Here is a 12,519-nt window from a genome sequence, read left to right on the forward strand (position 1 = left end):
GAAACCCCTAGATACTGAACCTGGCCCTTGATGCTGCTGGATTACCACAGGGTCGAGGAACCCCAGTCGTGCCCAGGACCCCCTAGTGCTCGGTTTCGCACAGATGCAGAACAAAATGGTGCGGGGGGGGGGAGGGATAGCTCAGTGGTTTGAGCATTGGCCTGCTAAACCCAGTTCAATGAGGGATCTGGGGCAAAAACTGGGGATTGGTCCTGCTTTGAGCAGGGGGTTGGACTAGATGACCGCCTGGGGTCCCTTCCAACCCTGATAGTCTATGATTCTATGAAAAGGACAGAAGCTATCCTCAGAGAGCCCATGGTGCCCCATACCCAGCTCTGGAGATGGGTCCTGCACCCAGGATCTCTCAGCCCAGCCAGCGAGTTGGAGCGGCCTCCCTGGTGCCCCGCGGGCCATAGTGTTGTCAGGGCTCCTTGCAGGTAGTTGGGCCTATGTCCCAAGGCCAATCCGCTTGCTTCCTGGCCATCCCAGCTCAGCCCGAATGCCCTGCCAGGACCCTCCTGGTTCCCGTGTTGTACTTAAAGTTCTGTACAGGATCTTTTCAGGGGGGATAAGGCAAAGTGCCACATTTATTGGTAATCCATGTATCAATCAACACTGTATCATAGGCACATGATATATATTATACTCATGCACTCACGCACACGCACACACGCACACCCCATCTTGTTGCTGTCACCACCTAGTCGCTCCCCTTAACTTCAGCGGCCAGGTGAGTTAGATGGGGGAGGGGGTGGAGCCGAGCTTCTGTCGATCCTGATTGATGCTCCAATGTTCACAAGACGAGACCCAGGGTCCTCTGCAAGACACCTCACATTTATAGCAGCTTCCCTCTCATGCAAATCTACCCCAGATGCAAAATCTGTGTCTGTGCCCATTGGTCACCCGTGGCACTTCCTTCTGGATGTGGTCTTAATGCTGCCACATTTATTTTCACAGAAGAGGGTGTTTTCAAAAGAAGGTGTCAATATGTCTGCTCTTCTGTAGTGAGCCCACTTGACAAAGTTTCTTTTCACTAGGAGTAGCATTTTTCTTCTACCTTAACTATCCTTAGGGGTTATAACATTATACCAAGGCTCAATACAAAGTTTCTATACAAGGATTTGATACCAAGTTCCTATATCAAATACAAGGTTATATGAAGAGGCAGAATACAAAGTCATACAGAGTTATGCGAAGATGCTTAATGCAGAGATTTATGGACACCCATGACCCCCACCTGTACCCTCTCCCTTTGTGTATGTAGCCGGGTCTGCACCCTGCCCCCAGGCCCTGGCTCCTGCAGTCCCCAGAGGGGCCCGCTGGGCAGAGCCTCTCTGCAGAGTTTACTGAGTGGTACAGGCTTGTGCTGGCTCCATGTGGATCCTGGATCCCACCACACCCTCACATGTCCAACATGCCCCAAATGTCCCAGAGGGAGAGGAATCCCTCCCCCACCCAGTGCCCCGATCTCCCAGTGCCCCGACCCAGACAGGGCCTCAGGGCCCTCTGCTCTGGAGCTGGGGGCAGATTCAGCCCCAAGGTCCATGGCCCCAAGTGGGGGGCTGATCCCCACGTCTAAGCCGGTGCCGCCCCCTCAGGCTCTGGGTTCTCCTGGTCTGACGTCCCGGTGGCCCCTGGATGGAGAGAGCAGAGGGGATGGGTTATGGGGTGTAACGGCCTCCCCACCCCCACCCCAGAGAGGGAGAGGACTCACCTGCATATTCTCCACCACAGCACCACGGCCATGGCGGCTACGGCCAGAGCCCCCAGCGTGATGCCCACGGCCAGGCCGGGGCCCCAGGGCCTGCTGTGCCCTGTAACACACAGGGGGTGATGTGCTGGGAACAGGCACGGCAATATGGACCCTGTTCCCTCAGCTTCCTCCATAGTCCCCCCTGCTCCCCCCACCCTGACCCACTGCCTTCAGCGCCCCCACCCCAGCCCTGTTCTCTCTGCCTTCCTCACTGTCCCACCCCCACTGCCCTCAGACACTGCTACGCTGACCCTGTTCCCTCATTGTCCCCCATCTTCCCACCCCCACTGCTCCCCCCACATTCCCAGCCCCTCAGCCTTCCCGCATGCCAGTCCTAGTCCCCTCTGTCCGATCGCCTCTGGACTCCTGCCTCTCTCCCCAACCCCCCCAGCCCTCCCTACCTCTGCCCCATTGTCTCCCCTCTGCCACACTCCATACAGCTCTCCCCACCCCATCCCGTTACTTCTCCCCTCAGCCCCCATGCGGCTCCTCCCATCCCAGTCCTGTCCCATTCCCCTCAGCTCCTCCACCCTGCTCCCCCAATCCATCCCCACACACCCCACACACCTCTTCTGCCTCCCTTCACCCCAGTCTCACTGCCTGGACCCCACCCTGCTTGAGATGGGCAGCAAAAGCCCCCAGAGACCATGACTGCACCCCCCACCCCCCGGGGACATGCACCTACCCCAGGGGATCAGCAGGCTCTGGCTCCCCAGGCTGCTGTGCTCCACCCGGCAGGCGTAGCTGTGCCCGTCGCCCGGCCCCACGGCCAGGGAGCTGCGCAGCTGATAGGTCAGGTCCGCGTTGGGCAGGATCCCGCTGGAGTTCAGCCGCCAGCCCGGCCCCACCTCCTCCCCGTCCTGCAGCCAGGCCACGCGGACGGGCCGGGGGTAGAAACCGGTGACCCGGCAAACCAGCAGTAACGGCGCGGGGGTCCCGGCTGGGGGAGGCGCTCGGGCAAACACCACGGCGACCGGCCGCTCTGAGACAGGGGGAGAGAGACGGGGCGGGGGAGAGCGACGATTCAGTCTGAGCCTCAGGGACTCACTCGCCAAGCCCAGCTCCATCCCCCGGGGTCAGGCGTTGGCCCCGCTCTCCTGGCCAGACCCCAGTTCTGCAGTTAGCATTGCTGACAGAATCCCCCTTCACGTCCTGTCTTAAAGTGCTGTGCAGCATGGCTATGAAATCGCGACTGCGCTCCACCCCAGCTATAGCTGCACTGGTACACGACACCTGTTTAAACAGCCCCCCGCACCCCACCCCAGAAGTAGCTGCATCTCAGTGAGCAGGGAGTGTGTCCAGCCTCACCTTGTCTCGCCAGAGACTCTTTCCCGTACTGGACAAAGCTCTGGAGTTCACTGACACACGTTGTTCTCAGGAGGAACTGAGCCGTGGCAGACTTGCTCTTATCCTGGTTAAGAAGGTCCCGGATGCTGAGGGCCAACTTATCCCCACGCTGAGCGACCCAGGTGCCCAAGTCCACGTTGAAGCTGATGAAATCCTTGCCGTTCATCGCGGAGTCACAGAATTGCCGTGAGGTGCCGTTGAGGTGGAGCTCGCAGCCAAGGGAGAACTGGGTAACAAAGGGGTCTGAAACAAGAAGGGCAGGGGCAATAAGAGTGGGCCAGCTGGAGGTCAGTGGGGAAAGCGGGGCGGGGGAGGGGGCAGAAATAGAGAGACGGGAAATAAATACATGTCAGGTGGAATTAGGGTGTTAGGCCACAAGACGGCAGCGGGATTGTGGGGCGGCCCTGGATGGAGTTAAGGGCACATTGTGGTTTCTGTTTAGAGCTGATGTTTTCAAAGTGCTCTGAGGTCCACACACATAGTCAGATTGGCTTGAAAATCACTGCACTATATCGGGGCCTGAGGCAGAGTTTGTGGTACAAATTTTGGGTCTCTTGGTCATGGGATTTGTGAGATACAGATCCCCTGCCCAAATCACCTGCCTTTTAAATGTTAACTTTTTTTAAGTTATTTGTGATGATGCTCTAGAAAAAATTATGGCCCTGAGCCTCAATAAACTTACATCCCTGGGCTCCCCTGAGCTCAGTTCTGCACTGGTAGCAAGGACAAGTCTGGCTTCCCAGGGTTACAAAAGTCCCTGGGCCTCGGTTCTGTCTGTGGTGTGTACGCCGGGCGGTGACACGCGCCTGTGCCCACAGACAGTTCATACCTCTGCCAGCGATTGTCTCCTCAGCAGCCTCAGGGCATGACACACCAAGAGTCTCACACTCCGTCAGCCGGAGAGGCAGAAACCTCTGAGCCCCAGGAGCATCTGTCTGAGCCCCGTCACCGAGAGGTTCCTGCGGCTGTGAGCTGTGATCACAGGGCCGGCTGTCGCTCTGTCGTGAAACCACATGCCCAGGCCGATTGCCGTGAAACTAGCTCTGCCGCAGCAAGGTCCAGGGGAGACTTTGTGGTGCAAATTTGGGGGCAGGGTGGTTAAGGGGTTCCTGACAGAAAGTCTCTCCCGAGGACCTTCTTTTAGTGCTCCAGCACCAGACACCCAGCGCAAACACTGGGCTGAGAAGAGCTGTGCTGGGTTCTCTCCTGTCCCCTGGTTGTGAGGGTGGGGGAGGCATTATTTTAGCTCTGCATTTCCTGCCGATTCTTATGTTGGGTGTTTCATACTGGATAGTATCTCTTTTCAACATTCAGGCAGGACAGGTGGCACCGTGAGCAGTCTTCCTGCTCCTTCAGCAAAGGCCTTTGGTAGGGCAAATGGCAGTGAAAAACAGGGTCAGGGGACGGGACATGGGGCTTTTCCCCTCCAGGGTGCACAGGCTGCAATCTGGCCGCAGAGCTGGGGGACTGGCTCAGCGGGGTGGAGAATGGAAAATGGGGCTATTCCCTTCTAGGGCACCCTGGCTCCATTCAGCCTAAGGGCCAGGAACTGGCTGTCTTGACCCCCATCCACCCTGTCAGGACACACTCAGTTACTACAGTGAGTGTGTCAGTTCTCAGCTCCCTGCTGGTTGTGGGGACCGCTCCATACTCACAGTGCTCTCCTTCATCCTTAACAATTTTGTTAATAAGAAGGATGAAGTTGGACAGGTAGCGATGGAGCATTGTCTCCAGGTCCTGCCACTGCCTCGGGGTCAGGCCCTGCTGGGCCCAAGGTTGCAGGAAGCGGATCCTGCAGGTGCTGCAATCCATGGAGTGGGTCTCCAGGTCTCCGAGCAGGGCCATCCCCTCCACGTTGCTAGAACTGGCGTTGTGGAAGACGGTGGTTTTGAGCAGCCGGAGGGTGAGAGACCCTGGGGGGACAGGAGGGGAGGCTGCGGGAGGGAGGGGAGAGGAAACAAGTGGAGGACAAAGTGGGTGAGGAGAGAGATTAAGGCATCTGTCAAGGTTCCTCCCCCACTCTGAACTCTAGGGTACAGATGTGGGGACCTGCATGAAAAACCTCCTAAGCTTATCTTTACCAGCTTAGGTCAAAACTTCCCCAAGGTACAAAATATTCCACCCTTTGTCCTTGGATTGGCCGCTACCACAACCAAACTAATACGGGTTACTGGGGAAGAGTTGTTTGGACACGTCTTTCCCCCCAAAATACTTCCCACAACCTTGCACCCCACTTCCTGGACAAGGTTTGGTAAAAAGCCTCACCAATTTGCCTAGGTGACTACAGGCCCAGACCCTTGGATCTGAGAACAATGAACAATCCTCCCAACATTTGCACCCCCCCTTTCCAGGGAAATGTTGGATAAAAAGCCTCACCAATTTGCATAGGCGACCACAGACCCAAACCCTTGGATCTGAGAACAATGAAAAAGCATTCAGTTTTCTTACAAAAAGACTTTTAATAAAAATAGAAGTAAATAGAGATAAAGAAATCCTCCCTGTAAAATCAGGATGGTAGATACCTTACAGGGTAATTAGATTCAAAACACTGAGAACCCCTCTAGGCAAAACCTTAAGTTACAAAAAAGATACACAGACAGAAATAGTTATTCTATTCAGCACAGTTCTTTTCTCAGCCATTTAAAGAAATCATAATCTAACACGTACCTAGCTAGATTACTTACTAAAAGTTCTAAGACTCCATTCCTGGTCTATCCCCGGCAAAGACAGAATATAGACAAACACACAGACCCCTTGTTTCTCTCCCTCCTCCCAGCTTTTGAAAGTATCTTGTCTCCTCATTGGTCATTTTGGTCAGGTGCCAGCGAGGTTACCTTTAGCTTCTTAACCCTTTACAGGTGAGAGGAGCTTTCCCCTGGGCAGGAGGGATTTCAAAGGGGTTTACCCTTCCCTTTATTTTTATGACAGCGTCTCAGTCTCGTTAATGCTCCCCAGGTCCAGGGTTTTCCTGCTGAACCCTAACCTGCCTCCCCCCTCCTCTTGCACCCCAGCAAGGGTCACTAGTGCTGGATGAGTTCCTGGAGGACAGGTCCATCAATAGCTATTAGCCAGGATGGGCAGGGATGGTGTCCCTAGCCCCTGTTTGCCAGAAGCTGGGAATGGCGACAGGAAACGGATCACTGCATGATTCCTGTCTGTTCATTCCCTCTGGGGCCCCTGGCCCGGGCCCCTGGCGGAAGACAGGATACTGGGCTAGATGGACCTTTGGTCTGACCCAGTCTGGCCGTTCTTATGTGGTGCTGCCCCACCCTGGCCCTGGCATTATATCACACGCAACCTCCCCCAGCAGCAAAAAGGGAAGGGAGGGGGGTCCCCACTTACCGGCCAGGGCCCCCCATGCCCAGGGGAGGAGCAGCAGAGGGAGCAGCATCCTGGCAGGGGAAGGGGATCCAGGCTCTGGCCGGTGTCAGTGCGGTGGGACGAGGGGCCCAGCGTCGCCCACAGGCTGTCAGCTCCTCCCCAGGCCACAAGCCTCGTCACCAACTTCTCTCTTTGTGTGTCTCTGCTCGGCTCTGTGCCCGCAGCTGCCAGCCCCGAGCCAATCAGGGCAGAGGGAGTCGGGGAGCGGAGGCCGTGCGGGAGGGGGATCCCTGGCGGCAAGGTCAGAACTAGGGCCGGGTCCGCGCCTAGGCAAACTAGGCCGGTATGCAGGGCTCGCCTTGGTGGCCAGCGTCCTGCTCCTCACCCTGCCCAGGGGCAGCCCACAGCTGCACCCTCTGCCCTGGCACTGCAGCCAAACCTGGCCTAGCGTGGAGGGGAGGTTTGGGGGCCTGGAGAGGGAGTCCGCCCCCACTCATGCTGCAGTGACAGGCCTGCCCTGTGGGGCTGGGCCTGGCTGCCCCAAGGGAGGGGGGAGATCAGGGTGAAGAGTCAGAGTGGAAGGGAGGGCAGAGCCCCCCGCCATCTGCCCTCCCTCCCAGTGGCCCCTCCCTCTACCTGCCGACCCCTCCCTCTCCCCATATTCATCCTCAGCAGCCAGGCTCATCTCTAAACCCCTTTGATGGGGTGAGGGCAGGTCTGGGGGTTGAGCCTGTCGCCCACAGAGTCCTATTTCCCCCAGCGCAGAATGAGCACACAATTGCTGCCCCCCAGCAGGGGGCGCTGTCCCACAGGGTGACCCCCCCCGAACTGCGTGACGGCGGGAAGGAGGCCAGGGCAGTCGTAGCCCCAGACAGACCCCCCACGTCCTGCCGAAGGAAGCCAGGCGCCATCACGGTACCCGCCCTGGAGCAGGGGCAGCGGGGCCCTGCGCTGCGAGACAGCAGGAGCTATGGGGGAGCAGCCGCCCGGCCCCCTGGACGCGCAGCGAGGGGCGGTCCGGGGGCGGTTGTGCCGTGGGTGCTCTGCAGTGCCGATTCCGGGGCTTGTCGGTGTTTGCAGCCGGGAGCTTTGTTGTTTTGTGCCTTTTAGGGTCGACATTTGAGCCCCGAGGCAGCACACGAGTGACCGTCCTTGACACACCAGCGCGTCCAGTCCCTGGGCTGGTACGAGTGGCAGTGCCACGGCCCAGGCCGGTTTATCGCTGCAAGGCCACGTGTTCGCACCAGGGCTGTGCAGACCGTGGTTTCTCTCCATTTCCTTCTGTGGTTTCAGGTTTGCTCTGACAGTTAACACACCAGCCAAACAAGGAAATACCATTAACCCCTGTTCCAGAGAGAAGCAAATGGGGAGGTGACGTGACCTGACCGAGGTAACACAGTGAAACTGCAGCAGAGCTGGAAACAGAACCCAGGTGTCCTGACTCCTGTGTGGGGTGGTAGCTGCCAGACTGTCCTGGCCTTGCCCTGCTGTGGCGACTCTGACGGCCTTTCATTGCATGCCCCTGCCGTACAAATGCCACCCTTCTGCCGGGGGGAGTCGGCAGCAACCAGGGCTGGGTTCAGCATCGAGGGGTTCCTCATAACAATTCAGCACAGAACCCGCTTGAATCCCCACCCGTAATTTGGGAAAATTAACCACCACCCCCGGCGCCTCTGAGAGCCAATGCTTCCCCCTCACTGAGTCGTGTATAGCAAAGAAAACCTTTAATAGAAAGAGGAAAGAAGCCCGGCACTATCGTGGTAAAACACCATCACCACTAGTCATCAGCATATGACCGTGAGCCAAACGCCCACCCCCCGAGTACGTTGGGCAGTGTCCTTTGCCTCAGCTCCTCACCTTGCATTGGGAAAGTCCAACAAACAAAGGCTCATTCTCCCCACCCCCCCACCCCCCCCGCCCCTCTCACGGTTGCAGTTCTTGGCCAGCAAAGACCCGGCATTCAGAGCTGCATTCACGGGGCAGGAGTTCACGTCCCACCCCGGTTACAATGAGGGACGCCTCAGCTGCTATTGCGGCCATGACTGCAAGTGGCTCCCAGGTGCCACCGTTCACTCTGTGCACCGCTGTGCGGCTGTGTCTCCGCCCCGTTGGCCACGGGCCTTCGTCGGCTCTGCCGCCACCTGTTTCTACTGCCACCTCGGCGATGCCACATCCTGAGCTCCCCCGGCTCAGCCCAGCTCTGGGGGCTCCAGCGGTTAGCGGCTGGGCCTCACCTCGGGCAGGCGGAGCAGTTGTTTTCAGCTGTCTCAGAGCCGGTCTCAGGCCTAGCACTCAGGCCTGGTGACCCAGGATTTGAGCTCCGGCAGGCAGTTAACAGAAATCTCATCCGTGCTGTCTTTCAGTGCTAGACAGCAGAAGGGTCAAATGGTGTGTGGCCCTTACACAGAAACACCCCCCGCCCCGGGAGAGACACCTCTCCCGCCCGTTCCCCCTCCCCTGGGATCTGGCACCCCTGCTGCCTGCAGAGCAATGCTGTGCCAGGGACAGACATGCCAACACTCCCCAATTCATCGCCAGAGATGCGATTTCTAAGTCAAATGAAGCCTTACTTCTGTTCTGGGGCTAGAACTCTCAGATGTCACCGATGTATTTTTTCAGCTGAGTTCTCTCCCCAGGACATTGCTGTGGGGCTGAGGAGAGGCTCCCGCTGTCAGCCCCCGGCAGGCTGATCTCCTGCCAGCCTGGGAAGTGGGAGAGAGGGGACCCCAGGGCAGGCCCCAGGCCTGGGGAGGGTGAAGAACCCAGAGGAGCGGAGTTGAGGGCGGGAGGGCTAAACTATGGCCTGGGGACCGCAGGGGGGCTGTGTTACCAGCACACAATTCTCTGTTAGTCGCACACTCCTTTAGGGGCACCCACCTTTACCCTGGCCCTAGGGCTCAAGGTGTAAACCTCTTAATGTAGGCACCCGCCCTTTCCCCATGCCAAAGGCTCAGGCAGAGCCTGACACTGCGGGTTTGGGGGTCTCTTACCAGTGACAGAGCCTTACACAGTAATATCCTACTTACCCTCTCGTCAGCTTGCTTAGCTGTACTGTAACCAATCATTGTACTAAAATGTTACAAACCAATCCTAACATAGTGTAACAAAATTCTCTAACCAATCCTACCACCTTAATTAATTCACCACCTTAATTAATTCACACCTCACAAAATGAGCCATGTCACAGACAAAAACAATCAAAGAACCAGACAGAGACCAGAGAGAAAACAGTAGAGAAGTGGGGATCACAAAGACAAAACCATAAAGAAATGGGGATTTTACACCCACAACTATTTATAAGTGATTGCCTGCCAGACAGAATGCGTCAAACTAAGTTTTCTTTAACCGCCTTAAGATCTGTTCCTTTATCTGGTGATGGTGGGTGCCATTAGGACAGGAGCCTTCCTAACAGCCCGATATTACCCTGTTTTAATGTAGTTTAGATGGGATGTGAGGATGTAATAGCTCATGGCTGCTGCTCTCCTAATCTGGCTGCAGACAAAGTCCTCAGGCTTCATAGAATCATAGCACATCAGAGTTGGAAGAGACCTCAGGAGGTCATCTAGTCCAGCCCCCTGCTCAAAGCAGGACCAAGCCCCAACTAAATCATCCCAGCCAGGGCTTTGTCAAGCCTGACCTTAAAAACCTCAAAGGAAGGAGATTCCACCAACTCCCGAGGTAACCCATTCCAGTGTTTCACCACCCTCCGAGTGAAAAAGTTTTTCCTAATATCCAACCTAAACCTCCCCCACTGCAACTTGAGACCATTACTCCTTGTTCTGTCATCAGCTACCACTGAGAACAGTCTAGATCCATCCTCTTTGGAACCCCCTTTCAGGTAGTTGTAAGCACCTATCAAATCCCCCCTCATTCTTCTCTTCCGCAGACTAAACAATCCCAGTTCCCTCAGCCTCTCCTCATAAGTCATGTGGCCCCACACTTCCTGGCCGTGGACAGAGAGATGGGCAGGAAGCTCCTTGGTCACTAGAGAACTTGATTCATGCTGGAGGGGGAAGCTAAAGTAAATTGTGGTGAATCAAAATTCTAGTGAAACCGTCCAGTGCAATTTGTTCACGGCCCCACTGGGGAGTCATTTCCTGGTGCCGCAGTGCTGTCCCGGAGCCATTCACCTTTCTTATTCCTCAGGCGGACGAGCAATCCCAGGACCATGAAAACCAACCACAGCACAGAGCCCCGACCCCAGCCAGCATCTTGTCCCTGGCAGAGTCGGCCTGCGCCTCTGTGAATAGAAAAGCACAGGTGGTTTGGGCTAAGCCCAGCCTCTCCTTCCCTTTGTAACATCGCTGCTCTCTGCCCCCAGGGATGGGGACAGGTCTGAGACATGCCCCTGTCTCCCGAGGGCTCCACAGAGCTAGGGGTGCCCCAAGGGCTCAGGGTATGTGCCGGGTTCAGAGTCTCTTACCCTCATAAGAGGGGGCGCTGCAGGCTGATGTGCTCCACCTGCCAGGTGTAGACACCTCCGGGCTGGGAGCTCATCTCCATCATCACCAGGATCTGGAAGGGCCAGTCTCCGGCTGTGCCCTCCCATTCTTGGACTGCTTGATTTTGGTCCCTGAGGAGTAAAACCCCATCATGGACCAACCAGCATCTTGGGGTGGGGCTGGGATCCCGATTTCAGGGGGGAAACTTTCACCTGGGGCTGAACTGAGAAGGAAGGGGAGAGAGAGCTGGGAGAGATGGAGTGGGATTCGGAGAACAGGTTCCAGCTCCCCAGTAACAGCCTTCCTTGGAAGGGGATGCCCAGTGTGGGAGTCTCTGCTCTGCAGCGCTTAGCTCTGGGGGCCCCCTCTCTCTTTTCTTTATCTCTCTCTCTCCTGAGTTAATGCAAGTCACTGAGAACCCAGCACAGTGTAGGACTCTGAATCATCAGAGATTGGCCATGGACCCACTGGCTCAATATTTGATCTTTCTCAGATGCTTGCCTGGTGTGTCTTGCTCACATGCTCAGGGTCAAACTGATCGATTGCCATTTTGGGGGCTCGGGAAGGGATTTTACTGTAGGGACCTTGGGTCACTTGCTCGAATCCTCTGGGTGTATCTCCCAAATCAATTCCCTGCCATTGCAGGGGCCGCAGGATCCGGTGCACCTCAGTCCCTCCTACTCTGCCTGCGGCAGACAAGAGAATAGTGTACAGATGGTCCCATCCAGATGATTGGTCTCTTTGCAGGGGTCACTCACTGGGTGGGGGGTAGTGGCCTGGGACGTGCAGGGGGTCAGATCAGATTATCTGGCAGTTTCTTGTGGCCTGAAACTCTGCCACTCTGACTCAAATCTTTCTCCTCTTCTGCTCCTAGTCTGGGGAAACCATTGACAGAGACTGTTCCCTACACTGAAACAACGATATTTTCTCAAAGGGAAAGGGTCACTGCCCTCAGCCTCCCCTATAGTTCTCCTGATCTGCCTACCCTGACCCACTGCCCTCAGCCCCCCACCCCAGATCCCTCAGCCTCTCCTACAGTCCCCACTGCTCTCCTCACCCCTACCCACTGCCCTCATCCCCCCACCCCAGCCTGTTCCCTCAGCCTCCCCTGCAATTCCACCCCCTGGTCCCTCCAGACCTCTGCTCCTCTCCCAACCCCACAAGTGACAGTCTTCCCCAGCCCAGCCCCACTGTCTACTCCTGCCCCACTCCACACAGCTCTCTCCACTCCACCCCATTCATTCGCCCCTCAGCCCCTGCCCTGTTCCTCCTGTCCCATCCCCCTGGCTAAAGTTAAGGGCACATTGAAGTTTCTGTTTAAAATTGATGTTTTCAAAGTGCTCTGATGTCCACACGCATAGTCAGATTGGCTCAAAAATCATTGCCCTAAAGCAGGGCCTGAGGCAGAGTTTGTGTTGTAAATTTGGGGTCCCCTGGTTATGGGGTTCATGAGATACAGATCCCCACCCAAATTACCTGCTTTTCAAATGTTTCATTTCTTGGAAGTTACTTCTGATGCCTGTGGAAGTATAACATTGTATAAATACAACCCTGTATAAGGGGACATGCTGGATACATTGTATATGAGAGGGCATGCCAAAACATGTTACAAAGTATCTGAGGGAGCACACCTAGGGACAGTTAGCTTTTGAATGG

General features: G+C 56.2%; 1 protein-coding gene across 1 annotated transcript; it reads right to left on the reverse strand.

The window, feature by feature from the left end:
- Positions 1-489: 489 nt before the first annotated feature.
- Positions 490-7,032, reverse strand: LOC119567357 (antigen-presenting glycoprotein CD1d-like). Its single transcript, XM_037912560.2, has 6 exons — positions 6,443-7,032; positions 4,756-5,034; positions 3,062-3,343; positions 2,439-2,735; positions 1,715-1,814; positions 490-1,634 (listed from the first exon to the last, which is right to left on the reverse strand). Exons 1-6 carry the CDS (start codon positions 6,489-6,491, stop codon positions 1,595-1,597), a joined length of 1,047 nt encoding a protein of 348 aa, XP_037768488.1. The 5' UTR covers positions 6,492-7,032; the 3' UTR covers positions 490-1,594.
- Between the last annotated feature and the right edge of the window lie 5,487 nt (positions 7,033-12,519).

This window comes from Chelonia mydas, chromosome 11, assembly GCF_015237465.2.
Source record: "Chelonia mydas isolate rCheMyd1 chromosome 11, rCheMyd1.pri.v2, whole genome shotgun sequence".
NCBI classification, from domain to species: Eukaryota; Metazoa; Chordata; order Testudines; family Cheloniidae; genus Chelonia; species Chelonia mydas.

Bases quoted from the DNA above. Each gene is read 5' to 3' on its own strand.
- LOC119567357 (XM_037912560.2), bottom strand. From the start codon at position 6,491: ATGCTGCTCCCTCTGCTGCTCCTCCCCTGGGCATGGGGGGCCCTGGCC. The intron at 3,344-4,755 runs GTGAGTATGGAG...TTCTTGTTTCAG, and splicing joins TAAGGATGAAGGAGAGCACT to ACCCCTTTGTTACCCAGTTC. The intron at 1,635-1,714 runs GTGAGTCCTCTC...CTCTCCATCCAG, and splicing joins CTGTGGTGGAGAATATGCAG to GGGCCACCGGGACGTCAGAC.